Genomic DNA, 15,378 nt, shown 5'->3' on the forward strand with positions numbered 1-15,378 from the left:
AAATCATAGAGGCCATAAGGGATTATTGTGGGGACTCACCTACTGACTGTAAAGGGCTTAAAATAGGAACTGGCTCAGAGAAAGCTCACCTAGGGGCTAAACAGGTCTGTGTCGACTGGCTCCCAAACCCCCCTCCCCTCCGCTTTCAAACTCAGTTCAGCCCTCTTTCCCTTCCCCTCTGCCATTCTGGCCCTTCTTCATCTTCCACACAGCAGCCAAAGGGAACTTTCAAAATAAAAAACAGGGTATGTCACTGCTATCTCAGAATCACCAGTGAGTCTGAACTTCTCTCCACTCTGGCCCTTACCCCAGGACTCCACACAGGCTTCTCTCAGGTCCTCTGTGCCCTGCTCCCTCCTGCCCCAGGGCCTTTGCCCACACTGCCCTGTCTGCTAGGTGTGTTCATATTTTCCTCCTCCGTTAACTCTATCCCACAGCTCTCAGCTCAAGCACCACCCCTTACAGGAAGCCCTCTGATTTTCTCATTTGTTAAATAAGTCTCCTCTGGCCGAGGCTGAGAGCCCCAGGAGAGAATACGTGTACTCAGAACCTAAAAGAACCTGACACAGAATCATCCTGTTGTAATTGTTTGTTATAGGTTTACAAATGCCCAGAAACATCTGGAAGGAACACAGCATTTCAGAGCAGCCTCTCTGGCCACTTTGGGAGAGGAAAGGAGTTCATTACTACTTCATTGAATCAGTTTTTAAGTTAGGACAAAAACAGTGAGGAAGCCTACCTTTCTTGTGGCTACAAGGCTCAAATTAAATGACACCAAGCAGGGGCTGGGAGAGGGGAAATAGACAAGGGGCGTTTCCCCAGCAACTCAGACCTCTCCCACCCCCAGGTCTGCCCCCAATATATAGTCCCAAAACCCAGCCCAAACACCATCAAAATATTTATTAAAACCAAAGCAGGAGGGAACACAGCGGTTAGGAAGGCAAATCAAAGTGCAGATTGGAGGGGGGGCAGAGCAACAAGTGGGGCAGAGGGGCCCCTGTGGTCTGGGCTAGTGGCAGCCTTTCACCCACCCCTTCTGCCCACCCTGTCAGTGAAGGTCCCCCACTCACCTTTCCCATCTCACATCCATCCTGGGGGGAAGTTGGGGCCCTGCAGTGACCCCCTGGGGAGGGACCACCCCCCTTGATCCACCCATGGCTGTCAGTCAGTCAGTCTGTCCCCTCCCTCACTTTCCCAATAAATAAACCGCTCGGGCCTCAGCTCCTTCGGAGTAGGGCAAAGAACAGCTTAGGGACCCCTGCCCCGCTCAGGGGTATGAGGAGTTGGGGCATCGGTCCCACATCCCTCCTACCCTTTGCTGGTGCCCCAAGCTTGCCAAAGAGGCCTTGATAAATAAATAACGCTCCATTAAAGCTTCGATCAGAAAAACCTTTAAGACGACAGAAGTGCTCTCGCTGTCCTGCAAACAAGCAGGCCAAGGCCTCGCCACCTGGCCTGGTCAGCACGCAGGATTCTGGGGGCAGGTGGCCACCCTGGGCCTCGTGGGGCCCCTGGAGCAAGGAGACCAAAAGTGCAGTTAGAGCCCCCACCACGCGCACACATGGACTCATGCACACACACATGGACACACTGGGGCGTGTTTTCAGTGCACGCACAGATGTGTTCACCTTCATTCCCCGGTACATGCACACACACATGCTCACACACCACTCACCCCGTGGACACACATGATGGGTGCCGGGTGCATGCACATACACACCACAAACAGAATCCTTCCCTTCCTGGCTTGCTCAGCCTCCTGGCAGTAGCCAGACTCCAGAGCTAGAAGCTTCTGGAGATAGGGGAGAGGGGTATAAATTAAACGTTTCCAATCGGGCTGGGAGGACAGCCAGGGGCAGGGGGCTCCAGGACTGCAAAGACAGGGTGGGAATCTCCAGAGGCCCTGGTCCCCCCGAGCCCCGTCAGAAATCCAGAGGGGTAAGGTCCCCAAAGTCACAGTCGAAGAGGTCTCTGATGCCCTCACCCTCCTCAAGGCCAAAGTGGTAGTCGAGGGCCTCATGGGGGGGGGACAGGCTGATGAACTCCTCAGGGAGGAGGCCGGAGAAGTCCTCCCGCACATGTTCCAGGAGCGAGTCGGCCGCCACCAGCGGGGACAGGCGGTCCTCGTCCACAGGGGCCCGCAGGCCGCCCATCCGGGAAAGCAGAGGTTCTGGGGAGATGGGGGAGCATCACAGGCCGGGGACGGCCCGCAGGGAGGGCAGAGGGGGCTATCGGGCCTGCCCACCCCACTGGGAAAGGGACACTGACCCACCGCACCCACCCACCCTTCACCCACCTTGCTCCAGGCTGAGCAGGGACTGGCTGGGATCCGCAGCAGGGGACGAGGGGGGAGACGATGGCGGTGGCACTGTGATGGCAGGGTCAACTGCCCTGTCCTCCTCCCCAGAAGCTGTCCCCTGGGATGGGGTCTTCCCAGGGCTAATGCTGCCTGCACTCTCCTCAGGGCACAGGAAAACGTCAATGGGGCCTTGTTTGCTCTTAAGGGAGATCTGAAAGGTCTGGGTGGAGGCAGCGGGCAGGGTGAGTGGAGGCTCAGCGGACCACCAACCCCGCCCAGCCGGTCCTGGGCAGGTCTGGAGTCCTGGCTCTCACCTCTGAGGAGTCCACCGCTTGGAGCTGGGTCTCGGGAGGGGCCTTGATCACCATGACCATCTGCTCTGCAGGGTCTGCAATACTACGAAGGTCCTGGCAGGTCACGTAGGCGAGGGTTGGTGGAGTCAAGGACCACATGAACTTTGACCTCTGGGGTCACCCATCCAGAGAGTTCATCAGAACCCATTCCTACTTAGTCTGTCCTGTCCTCTTCATACCCCACCCCAGGGCCTGGCACATAGTTGGTGCTTGACTCTGTCTCACACCTTTGAGCCTGTTTCCACATCTGTATAATGACATCATTCCATCCACCTAATCCCAAGGTAATGATGGCTGCCTGCAATAATTTGACGTACGTTACTTAACACAACTCCACGCCTGCTGCTGAGCATTTATTCTGACCCATGATCTTTGTGTCACTTGGTGGCTGTCTCTAAAACTTATAAACAGAATTTGCGGTGCACCTGGATGGCTCAGTCAGCATCTGCCTTTGGCTCAGGTCATGGTCTCTGAGTCCTGGGATCGAGCCCCATATCAGGCTCCCTGCTTAGCGGGGAGTCTTCTTTTCCCTACCCCTGCTCTCACACCCTCTCATGAGCATGCATGCTCTCGCTCTCTCTCCCCCTCTGGAATAAAATCTTAAAACAAAAAACAAAAACACACAATTTGACTATTTACTAAAAAAAAAAAAAGCGAAGGGAAGAACACTTATTTTAAGATTTTTTTTTTTTTTTTTTATTTGACAGACAAATCACAAGTAGGCAGAGAGACAGGCAGAGAGAAAGGAGGAAGCAGGCTCCCCGCTGAGCAGAGAGCCTGATGTGAGGCTCGATCCCAGGACCCTGGGATCATGACCTGAGCTGAAAGCAGAGGCTTTAACCCACTGAGCCACCCAGGCGCCCCAAGAACACTTATTTTAAAATAGTGTTTCTAGGGTGCCTAGGTGGCTCAGTGGGTTAAAGTCTCTGCCTTTGGCTCAGGTCATGATCTCAGGGTCCTGGGATCAAGTCCCGCATCGGGCTCTCTGCTCGGCGGGGAGCCTGCTTCCCCCTCTCTCTCTGCCTGCGTCTCTGTCTGCTTGTGATCGCTTTCTCTGTCAAATAAATAAAATAAAATCTTTAAAAAAATAAATAAAATAGTGTTTCTAGGGGGTGCCTGGTTGGCTTAGTCAGTGGAACATGAGACTCTTGGTCCTGGGGTTGTGAGTTCAAGCCTCATGTTGGGTTTAGCAATTACCTAAAAATAAAATCTTAAATAAAAAGCTTCTATTTTTGTGAATGAAAGATGAATAAGAACTTAGATCTCTGACCTTGAAGCTACCCCCATGGACGAAATCACTACTAAATAAATGTTTGCTGCTGCCGGTACTAGTTTTCTTGTTTTAATCTGTACAGTTTGGGGACTGACTACTTTCTCCTCTTGCAGATGAAGTTGAGGCTCACAGGGGCTCTTTAACTCGTCCAGCCTAACACCAAGGAAGCGCTCAGCCCAGAACTGGCAACCAAAGCCAGGGCCCCGTCCTAAATTCAGGGCTCGGGGTCGCCTCCCTAGTCCCACTTGGATGAGGCCGCACCCAACGGTCCTGCCCTCCCCACCAGCACCCGACAGTCCAAGGATATCGCTGGCTGTCGGCGTCCTCAGAGAGCAGCCGCAGTTGGGTGGTGCAGAGATGGATCAGGTGGTCCAGCTGCCGCTCGCTCTCCTGGAGCTGCCGCAGGTCCTGGGTCAGGCCTTCCAGCCGCCCGCCGATCCCCACTGCTGCGTGGCTGCCTCTGCAGGTGGCAAAGGGAGAGTCTGCAGCTCCCGACCCAGGAGCCCTAACCCTCAGCACCCGGTCTCTGCTGCCCATCCTGGGAGGCCCAAGTAAGCCTCGTCCCTCTCTGGGTCTGGCTCCTCGGCTGGGAAACAGCAGAGAGCGGAAGCTGGGCTCCAAGTCAGCCAAGCAGGGGTCTGAAGTCAGGCCTGGATGGCTGTAAATACCGACATGTCCCTTCCAGGGGGCAGAAGAGGTAGATGATGGCATAGGCATGCCACGGAAAACTGTAAGATCACATAAAAGGACGAAAACGTATCAGATGTACAGACATGGACGCACTTCCAAGACGTGTCATCAAGTAAAAAGAAAAGAAAAATGATGCAGAAGGGAATGATCCACCAAAAACTAAAAAAGATGTGTCCCAGAGAGGGGACTAGCATGGCCAGGGAAGGGGGTGAGAGGGGAAAAACAAAACAAGAATTAACAAGAACCAAACAGTTGTGTTAGACAATCCCACTGACGGCAAGAGAAGGCAGAACAGCCATCACCTAGGGTAGGAGGGGTGGGCAACACTGGGAAGGAGCTCAGGGAACTTTCTGTGGTGCTGGACATGTTCTTCATCCTGATCTGAACGGTGGCTCGGCAGGCGAAGAAATACAGGACGGCGCACGGGGCTTGAGGTGTACGATCTGCGGACTTTCCTCAGGGAAGCCACCTCCCCCCCAAGCCGTGGTTTCCCCGGCTAGACACGAGGATGCGAGGATGCGGACGGCCACGGTGGTGATCGCCGTCAGCTCCTGCACGCTGGCCCGGCCCCGGGCCCCAGCTTCCGCCTGCCCTCCCGAGTGGCTGGTACCTACAGCCACTGGATGTGGTTCTTGGACTTCTTGGCAATGAGCTGGATGCCCTCGAGGACATTGGTGATGTCATAGATGCGCCGTTTCTGCACCTTCAGCACCTCGGCTGCCCAGTTCAGATCAACAACGCCATCGGCCGAGCGGCTCAGCAGCTCCAGGAAGCGCTTCGTGGTCAGATTCAGCGAGGTCTCATAGCGTGACTTCTCCCCTGGGGATTTCACACCTGGGGGTCCAGGCACGGAGGGCGCCCTCAGCACCACCCCCACACCCAGGCAGGCGAGCCTTCCAGGCAGGGCAGAAAGATGCGGGGGATGGGCAGATGGCACCTTCCCCTTGGTGAAGCCAACAGGGAGGGCCTGGGGCTGCTGCCTGCCAACCACAAGACATTCCTCTTCTGGCTGGGGAACTCCCCACCCTCCAGGGCCTGCAGAAGCCATGCCAGGCGGCCACTCCAGTTGCCCCTCGGGGCCCCCAGGGGCCTGGCTCAGGGCCAGGCCTCACAGACCAGAGCTTACTTTGCGAGAGTGTTTGTCCGTCCATACCCCCAACTTGGGCCCTGTCAGAGGGCCTGCCGCAGCCCAAGCTCTGTGGGTACCTTTTCCTGGGTGGCGACCTCTGCCCCGGGCCGGCCCGCTGCTCTCAGCCAGGTACTGATGGTCTGTTTCCAGGTCCAACCTCCGCTTTACCTGCGGCAGAAACAATGGGAAGATGCCCAAGGACCAGGAGTGAGGCCTCAGAAGACCTGGCTCAGGGCTTGGTGCTCCTGGGCCACCCATGCCCCACTCTGTCTACGAGGCTGCCTTAGTGTGTGACGGTGGGGGAGATCCCAGATCCCCTACCGAACCTGCCTGCGGTGTTTTTTTTTTTTTTTTTTAAGATTTTATTTATTTATTTGAGAGAGAGAGAATGAGAGAGAAAAGGCATGAGAGGGGGAAGGTCAGAGGGAGAAGCAGACTCCCCACTGAGCAGGGAGCCCATGTGGGACTCGATCCTGGGACTTCGGGATCATGACCTGAGCTGAAGGCAGTCGCCCAGCCAACTGAGCCCAGTTGGCCCCTTGTGGTAGTTTTTTTTTTTTTTTTTTTAATTTTTTATTTATTTGACAGAGAGAAATCACAATTAGGCAGAGAGGCAGGGAGAGAGAGAGGAGGAAGCAGGCTCCCTGTGGAGCAGAGAGCCCGATGCGGGGCTCGATCCCAGGACCCTGAGATCATGACCCGAGCCGAAGGCAGAGGCTTTAACCCACTGAGCCACCCAGGCACCACCCCCCCCTTGTAGTAGTTTTAAAAGAGGTCTGCAGGGGCACCTGGGTGGCTCAGGCGTTAAGCATCTGCCTTGGGTTCAGGTCATGATCCCAGGGTCCTGGGATAGAGTTCCCTGCTCAGCGGGAAGTCTGCTTCTCCCTCTCCCTCTGCTGGTGTTCTCTCTCTTGCTGTGTCTCCCTCTGTCAAATAAATAAAAATCTTAAAATAAAAATGGGGCCTAATTCTTTTCGCCGTAAGTATGGGCCAGATCTGGTAACTTGCTTCCAAGGAGCAGTGTGATGGGAATGATGACAAGTCGCCTCTTGGGCTGGGTCAGAGACCTGCTGAAGTTTCCTTCTTCCTTCCTACATTGGACCACTCGCCCTGGGGAGAGCCACGGCCATGTCCCACAGGCCCAAGTGGCAAGGCACTGAGGCCTCCTCCAGTAGCAATGTGAGTCTTAGAAACAAGTCCTTCAACCTCAGATCCTGAGCCAGAAGCACTAAGCTAAGCCTCCTCTGAATTCCTGCCCCACCAAGTCTGTATGATAATGAATGTTTGTTACTGGGGTGTTTTTTTAATTAAGTTTTTAATTTCAATTGTAGTATCATTAACACACAGTGTTGTATTAGTTAAGCGCTTGTTGTTTTAAGTCATCTGGCTCCAGGTCCCTTGGGCAAGTCACCTCCTTTCTGGTTTCTGTGAACATGGTGGCCGTTGGCGCTCAACACATCATTTGCACATGTTAATTCATTCTGTCCTATGGATTGGCAGCACAATAATGGCTCTGTTTCGGGGCGCCTGGGTGGCTCAGTCAGTTGGGCATCTACCTTCAGCTTAGGTCATGATCTCAGGGTCCTGGCATCGAGCCCCACATCGGGCTCCCTGCTCAGGGGGCGTCTGCTTCTCCCTCTCCCTATGCTGCTCCCCCTGCTTGTGCTCTCTGGTGCTCTCTCTCTGTCAAATAAATACATAAAATCTTTAAAAATAATAATAATCATGATTCCATTTTACAAATAAAGTAACTGAAGTCCTGAAAGGCCCAAGGTCAGATGGCCAGGAAGCAGCTGAGCCAGCATTCCCATCCAGAACACTCTCGGATTTAGTCACATACACTGGAGGACGGAGATTGTCCCCAAAGTCCCACAGGGATCTCAGGCCCATCCTGACCCACACCAGCCAAACCTACCCCTCCCTCACCCACAGGCTTTCCTGAGCTAGAACCTCCTTAAGGCAGCCATGCCCTCGTCACATCTGGTTGCCAAGAAATCCCATCACCACAGTCAGTCTCCTCCCATTTGGGCCACTCAGCCACCTCCCCACCTCCATCTGTCCCCTCTCCAGCCTAGTACCCTCTCTGCCGCTTCTCTGCATGATCTTCTGCTGAGACGGTTTTCTCGCAAACCTCTGCCTCCAAGCCTCAGCCCACGGGGCTTCCCTCCCAGAAGAGCCCTCACCTCCCTCCCTCCTCTTCACATGGATTCTTTCCACCTCTGTGGGCAGGCACCTCACCCATTACTTCGGTCCCTCTGATGCCACAATGACCGGGCCTCTTCTCCTGCCTAAGTGCTTCAAACCCAAGCTTTCCCCACATTATCTCTTCCTACAAATTTCCGGAGACATGTCTGTCTCACCCAGAAGACAGTGACCCCTCAGAGGCAGGCAATGGGCCTGAATCCTCACCGTCCACTGTGGGGCCTGGTGCTAACTAGCGTGTTTGCACGCTCGTGGGTGCCCTCGGGCCTCCCGGGGGGTAGAAGCACTCACACAGGCCGGGTGCCTTTTGTGCACTGAGCTCCGCTAAAGAACAGCATTCCCCGCATTCAGTCATCAAACCCTCTGTCCAGACCTTGCAACAGATGCCGTGATGACCTCCCCTTCCCCAGGGGCCTGCACCTCAGAAAGATCGTTTGGTGAGAGCAAGGGCCAGGAGGTGAACCCTAACAGGCTGGCACAGAACCCACGTTCCTAACTGCCACGTGCCCTCTCTCCCTGCTGCCTAGTCCAGAAGCCAGCCCCCAAATGCCAGCCTTGCCCCTTGGGCCTGAACCTAGTGTGCACCTGCCAACAGCACCCCTCCTCTTCTCCCTGTTCCTCAGGCCCCTGCCCACCCTGAAGCCAGGTCAGTACCACACGCTAAAGCAAGGGCTCAAGCAGATGTCCATTTCTGCCACGGCTCTCTAGAGAGCTTGGCACAGGAGCCTAAAAAGGCAGAGCTGAACTGCCTTCTCGTGATCTCTGTCGAATAAATAAAATCTTTAAAAAAAAAAAAAAAGAGAGAGCGAGAAAGGCAAAGCTGAAGACACACAGAATGCTGGCGAAAAAATCTGGACCACTCCACCAACCATCTGTGGAAGGGGAGCCCCCAAAAAGTGTGGTTCGTCCGGCCCTGGAATACCACGTAGCTGTCAAGGCCTGAGGGAGGGTGACACAGAATGCACTCAAAGACAATGACAAGAAAAACACTGTTAGAGGGCCAAGCATTGATCGGATCCCTTTTTGGATTAAAAAAAATCCCATGAAACATCTTTCTCTGGTTTAGTTTCCCATATTTTAGAATCCATTCTAGGAGTAACCTCCGGACGGTGTGCGGGTGGGGACCACCACGGGGACTGTTATAGTATCTATCAAGGGTGGATGACCCACTGTTTAAACATAGAAATAAAGGGAAAACTACAATTTCTAAAACTTAAGAAAAAGAAAACTGTCACAACCACCTTTAAAAAAAAAAAAACAGGCTTAGGAAAAGAAAGCAGAAGGAAAAAGGATGGGATGGCATCCAACTTTTTAGTCTCTTAACTCTTTTTCTATAGTAAATGTCTATTATATTTAACTTGTTTTTAACAGCCATGACAACAGGAAAGAAGAGGATGGGAAGGGCCAGAAGAAACGGCTGAATTGTATAGAAACTTGTGTATGCAAGAGGTGCTCAATGAATACTCACTGATGCCGAAGCTGAACCTGTGACTGGCTTCAAAGACTGCCCCAAACCAATGCCAGTGCAGAAGGTCAGAGAAGGCCACAGCTAAATCGGCCAGTGGCTACCCAGAGGTACAAGAGGGGGCTGTGGTGGAGGGCCAGTGCTAGGCCCATATCTCTGGACTTCAGCTCGGGCATGGTACCAGCCCTCACCGCTCCCCCCCCCCCCCACAGAAAATGGCTACTAGTGCTTCAGTGCTGAGGGCAGAGGCTCCTTACGTGCCTGTGTCTAGTACCTCTTGGGCGTTCACTAACTCAACAACAGTTGAATGAATGGAATGCTCGGGCCTACAGGGCAGCCCCAGACACTGCTGAGGGTGGGGTGGAGCACGTGTCCTCAGCCCAGGCTCTGGCAGTCCCTCAGAGCCTGGAGCTCAGCCTCTACAGCCCTGAGGGTCTGCTAAGTACTCAGTTTGCAGGTCCAGGCCCCAGGCTGGCACCTGCACAGAAAGACCACCGGGATATAGGTGACCTGCCCCTTGGTACAATCCTCTTCCCTTCACCCCTCAGAAGCGTCCCTGAATTTCCTTCAACCTCTATTAGCATCTCCAGGGGGCAAAGCATCCCCGTGGCTAATTGGTTAACGGCTCAGGAAGTCTGGATTGGTCCCTCCATTTCACTAGCTGAACAACCTACCATCCCTGGGTCTCAGCTTCCCTCTCTGTAAAAGGGGATGGATGTTGAGAGTTAACTGGATGAAGTGCCTGGCACACAGCCTGACACAAAAAACAGTCTCAAAACAATGGTGGCTCCTATTGTTATTAACATCTTGGTGATTCCGGAAGGAAGGCAGCACTGGGCAAGGGGCCAAGGGAGTTAGGAGAGACTTGCTGGGATGCCTCAGGGACCAGCTGCCACCCAGGCCCCCATAAGCAGTTGGACAGCTTCCACCTCCTTGCCCTCGCTCTGCCTCACCCCTCCCACTTGCTCCAAGCCCCCTGCTGAGACCCCATCCTGCCTGGCTGGCTTGGCCCCCCTGCCCCCTGCCAGCCTTCCATGCCCCACCTTCACCCACAGGCTCTGCCAGTCAAACTGGTCTCCACACCCAGTCCTGCAGCCCACAGGTCCAAGCTTCAGGCCTCTACACCCTTCTCCCCTGTAATTCAGCAACCTCTTTTTGGGCTCCCCCGCTCCCCAGTCCAAATTGCTCTTGAGCCTCTTGCTGCTCAGGGAACACTTTATCAAGCCATCTCCCAGGGATGTTTACTCTCTCCTGGCACTGGGGGCCTCCACTCCAGCTCCCAGAGGCCCAGCCCACCCAGTAGTTCCCTGGGGGCCTAGGGGTCTGCCTGCCTGATTAATGAGGCTCCATGGCAACCAGGGCCTGTGAGGGTGGAGGTGGCAGATGGAAGGACAGGCAGAGGGAGGGGATCAGCAGCTGGCCCAGCCACCCCGCCCCTGCAGAGAAGGCCTCCCAGTCAGGAGGCCGGTCCCCAGAGGCCCAGAGGCCCAGGCCTGCACCTGGCAGTGGAGGCTCTAGGGAGGAAGGAGGGTCTCCTCAATGACTCTTCAACAGTCTGGGCCCAGGACACCCCCTCTTCACCTCCCCAAGGAGCCATCCCCACTACCCTGCCACGAGTTCTGGTCTGCAGCCAGCAGGCGTCAGTTCAAATCCCAGCCCCACCACTTGCAGCCGTATGACCAGGGGCAAGTCACTTCCCCTCTCTGGGCCTCAGTTCAGATGGGCACAGTGACAACACTGAGCTCACAGCATGGTTGTGAGTTTTAGCTGGCTCGAAGTCTGCCAGAGACCTGGCATGCATGCAACGCCAACTGAATACACGTGGGCCATTATTACCACTGATTCTGACCCTCAAGCGGCTCTGGGAAGCTGAGGCCCGCGGCAGACGAGCAAACAGGGACTGGCCCGAGGTCACCCCGCACCCCGGGGCGGGGCCTGGAGGCCCCACCCAGGCTCGGTCCCGCCCAGCCCGGGAGCTTCGGCCCACCCCCCTCCCCCGCCCCCGTTGCCTCCCTGCCAAAAAACGCGCCCCGCCCGGGTCTGCACGGGGGTCCCGACGCGCACTCGGCCGGAGGTCCCTGGTGTCCGTACCGGCGGGCGGCCGAGCGCAGGGCGCGGCGCGCTGGGTGTGGGCCGGGGCGCCTGCGGCGTGGCGAAGAGCAGCAGGTCAGGGTCCCGGGGGCCGGCAGCCGGCGCGGCGGGGGCCGGCGGGGCGCTGGCGTCCTGCGCGGTGGAGATGATGACGATCTGCGAGGAGTCGAGCAGCCGCAGCGCGCCGGCCCCGAGCAGGGCCTCCAGCGCCGGCGCGCATGGGCCGCCTGCGGGGGCCCCGGCCACGGCCATGGCGCTCACGGCCCGCGCGGCCCGGGTGGCAGGCGGCGGCGGCGGCGCGGGCCCATGGCGGCAGGCAGCGGCGAGGGCTCGATCCCGCTCCGCCCCCGGCCGCCGCTGCCTGCAAAGTCCCGGCCACTTTTACGCGCCAAATCCTTTTTGCCGCGAAAGAGCCACGAGCCGCCGAACGCTCTCACCATTGGCTGTCCGGACTGTGACGTAGGCGACGGCGACGGGGCCCATTGGCTGCAGCGCGCCGGACCGGCAGCAGTGGGCGGGACGGGGCGTCGGCGCGAGGAGGCGCGGCCAATCGCGGCACCGGGCGCGCGCAGGCTTTGTCGGGGCGGTGCCAGGCGCTTTCGCACTCCCCGCCCCCAGCCGGGACTCTCCCTACCCGAAGCGTGGTAGCCCCACTCCCACCCTGACGCACCGCATCCTGCTGATAATGTGGAGACCTTTAGGACAGAGTGTCCGTTTTGCACTTCACACCATACGCAGACCTCACGTGACCCCTAGACTCCGCCACCTGTAGCCCCAACAACCTCAGTTCGGATCGCTAGAAACTGCCCTTCCTCTTTTCTAGGTTCAGCCCCACCTCCAAAGCCCCAGCGGCCGCTCCCATCCTCAACTTGCCCCACCTATACCGTTTACTTTCAAATCCTGCACCTGCCTTGTCCCTCTGCCCCTGAGCCTGAGCAGAAGGGGGCTGCTAGAAAGTGGGGAAGGACATCTGGCCCAATACAGCTTGGGGCTTTCCTGCAAGCCCCCTTTTAGCCGGAATCTCTTCAATAGCCAATGCACAGCATCTGCTTGAACTCATTCATTCGCCCATTTATTCAGCAAACGTTTTTTTTTTTTTTTTTTAATTTTTTTTATTTTATTTTATTTTATTTATTTATTTGACAGAGAGAGATCACAAGTAGATAGAGAGGCAGGCAGAGAGAGAGAGAGGGAAGCAGGCTCCCTGCTGAGCAGAGAGCCCGATGTGGGACTCGATCCCAGGACCCTGAGATCATGACCTGAGCCGAAGGCAGCGGCTTAACCCACTGAGCCACCCAGGCGCCCTATTCAGCAAACGTTTTGAGAGGCTGCTCTGTGCCCCATTCTTAGTTCAGACCTTGAAGAGCTCGGTTTAGTGAAAAGAGGAACAGAGATAACAAACGTTTGGAATATGATGAGGAATTTCCACCATTAACTCCATGTTAGAACTCACAAAGGGAGGAGGTGAGGGTGCTGAGCATGAAAATGCATTTAATCCAGAGGCCCTGGGACCTCTCCATCAGCCATTTCTCATTGCTCAGGTCAGCTGATTTGACCAATATTGTCCTCTCTGTGCCAGGCCTTGTGCCAGCTCTGAGGGCAGAGATGTGAGACTTGATCATTTCTATGAACTTGCCTGCCATCTGGTGGGGATGATCCACAGGAAAAAAATAAAAAAATAAATAAGGAAGAAGAAGCTAATACACAAACAAGGATCAAATCCCTAGGGCAAGAATAAACGTGACTTCCTCCAGAGAGCCCTCCGGGGTCGTAGTAATTACTCACTTCCTCCATTGCTCAAGGCTGCCTCTGTTCCAACACTGACCACACATTCAGTTGCTCCATCTGCCTCTCCTACCAGACTGGGAGCTCCAACAGGGCCTCCTCCCAACACTGGTCTGGCCCAGAACAGGTGCTGAGAAAGGTTAGGAAAGGAACAGATTAGTGGCTGAGGCTACCCAGAGTACAGCGTGGAGGCCCTGGGTCTCTAAAAGGAGTCCTCAGCACCTGGCTTCAGAATCACCTGGGCACTCGTTAACTTTGGGTCTACGCAGCCTTGCCAGTTTAGAATTTCTAAGTGCTCAGGAATCTCTATTTTCACCATCAGTCCCCTACCCACCCCACCCCCCAATGCTAGGTGATATTTATGCAGGTTCACATTTGAGAACAAACAGTATACCAGTATAACCAAAATGTGTAGTGTAGCCTTGAATTATCGCCCCTTGAGGACAATTCTCAGCTCCAGTTTCCTCATCTGTAAAATGGGCACATTGCCCTGGCCCTTCCTGGGTTGCCATCAGGATAAAAAAAAAAAAATAGGGGATCTACTGTAAGTGTTCCCTAAACTATGAGGTGATTTAGGAAAGCAGCAGGAGTTTCCAAAGCAGTTTTTGAAGTTACTCATGGTAGGGGGCGCCTGGGTGGCTCAGTTGGTTAAACATCTGACTCTTGATTTCAGTTCAGGTCACGATCTCAGTGTTGCTCGTGAGATCTAGCCCTGTGTTGGGCTCTGCACTGGGCGTGGAGCCTGCTTGGAATTCTCTCTCTCCCTCTCCCTCTGCCCCTCCCCATCCTGTGCTCTCTGAAAGAAAGAAAGAAAGAAAGAAAGAAAGAAAGAAAGAAAGAAAGAAATTTCTCATTGTAAATCCTAGGCTGTCAGCCCTAGAAGGGACCAGAGAGACTGTAAGCCTCTTGCTGTAGAGATGGGAAAATTGAGGCCCATTCAAAAGTAGGGACCTGTGAGGTTAACCAGTGATAGAATCTGGCCTACACTGGATACCCAGGCATGGGGCAAGCCTGTCCCTCTTCTCCCCAGATAGAGAAGCCACCATTATTAGAATGGTAGGTCTCATTTGAAATAGTCAAGCCAGACTCTGAAGGAGAATAGAGAAGCCAGCAACATTCCCATTCCACATGGAGATGCCTTTCTCTGTATCTTTCCAAAGGGTCTCAATAATGCTAACATTTGCTTTGTAAAGTACTCTCATACCCCATAGTCATTCACCAAACAAGTTATTGAGCACCTGTCTTCTGTCAAGCACTGTACTGGTTGCTGGAGAAGGAAGACAGATATGGCTGTTATTGCCCCCTTGATGAGGAAGCTGAGGCCCAAAGGGCATAAGCTTACGCAGCAGATGAAAAGGCTATTATTCATGCTTGCTGGAGGTCAGAGCTAGGGGTTTACCAAAGTCTTGGCCTCCCAAAAATATTCAAGTACCCAACCTCCCAGGTAGAAGCAGGTGCCTTTCTTCCCACAATCCCTCCTGTCCTGCTGCAGCAGAAAGGAGTGAAGACCAGAATTCCCAGTGTGAAATCAAGAAAGAGATAAGAGCCTTCTGTATCTATTAATACCCACTTGAAAGCAGCAAAGGCCTGAAAGATGGGGCCCCTTGGCTTCAAGCCTGGGAGATACTGATAAGGCTGTTCTCAACATCAACAGTGCTCTTCAGGCTGGTAGGCTTCCAAAAACTCCACAGTTACTGGGCAAGTGTCCAGGGATGATCTCTTTTCAACCAATAATCCCCTAGGTGAAGCTTGTTTATCCACATGGTGCAGGAAGAGAGGGGGCACTTGCAGCTTAAGGTCAGAGAGCGGAAAGGAGATGGGAACTTAGCCGGTTCCACTGCCAAGCCCTAGTGCCTGCCCTTCATACCTCATCACTTCCTGTAAATACCCCAAGAGCCAGGCTCAGGGCTGTCAAGATTATAATGTGTGGTTCCCAAAAGCTAATATGATGGATAGCGGCTTAATTAGTAGGCGTTCACCCCATCACCACCTCCACGAACATCTAACGCTAGAGGAGGAGTCCGAAGGGGTGGAAGCTCCTGGGCCACCACCATCCTCAGTGTGGAGATATCTTTCCCTTGAATTTTTCCC

General features: G+C 54.6%; 1 protein-coding gene across 1 annotated transcript; it reads right to left on the reverse strand.

The window, feature by feature from the left end:
• Nucleotides 1-852: 852 nt before the first annotated feature.
• On the reverse strand, nt 853-11,865 carry E2F1 (E2F transcription factor 1). The gene is made up of 7 exons (XM_045981195.1): nt 11,503-11,865; nt 5,822-5,912; nt 5,230-5,449; nt 4,233-4,385; nt 2,614-2,728; nt 2,297-2,519; nt 853-2,170 (listed from the first exon to the last, which is right to left on the reverse strand). Exons 1-7 carry the CDS (start codon nt 11,752-11,754, stop codon nt 1,923-1,925), a joined length of 1,302 nt encoding a protein of 433 aa, XP_045837151.1. The 5' UTR covers nt 11,755-11,865; the 3' UTR covers nt 853-1,922.
• Nucleotides 11,866-15,378: the final 3,513 nt, after the last annotated feature.

The sequence above is a fragment of the Meles meles genome, chromosome 16 (assembly GCF_922984935.1).
Source record: "Meles meles chromosome 16, mMelMel3.1 paternal haplotype, whole genome shotgun sequence".
Classification (NCBI taxonomy): Eukaryota; Metazoa; Chordata; class Mammalia; order Carnivora; family Mustelidae; genus Meles; species Meles meles.

What these genes read in the sequence shown, in the direction of transcription:
- E2F1 (XM_045981195.1), bottom strand. Translation starts at nt 11,754, where the DNA reads ATGGCCGTGGCCGGGGCCCCCGCAGGCGGCCCATGCGCGCCGGCGCTG. An exon ending in AGGTCGCCACCCAGGAAAAG is followed by an intron (nt 5,450 to 5,821) that starts GTACCCACAGAG and finishes CTGGACCCCCAG; the next exon opens with GTGTGAAATCCCCAGGGGAG. An exon ending in CCTGCTCAGCCTGGAGCAAG is followed by an intron (nt 2,171 to 2,296) that starts GTGGGTGAAGGG and finishes CCATCTCCCCAG; the next exon opens with AACCTCTGCTTTCCCGGATG.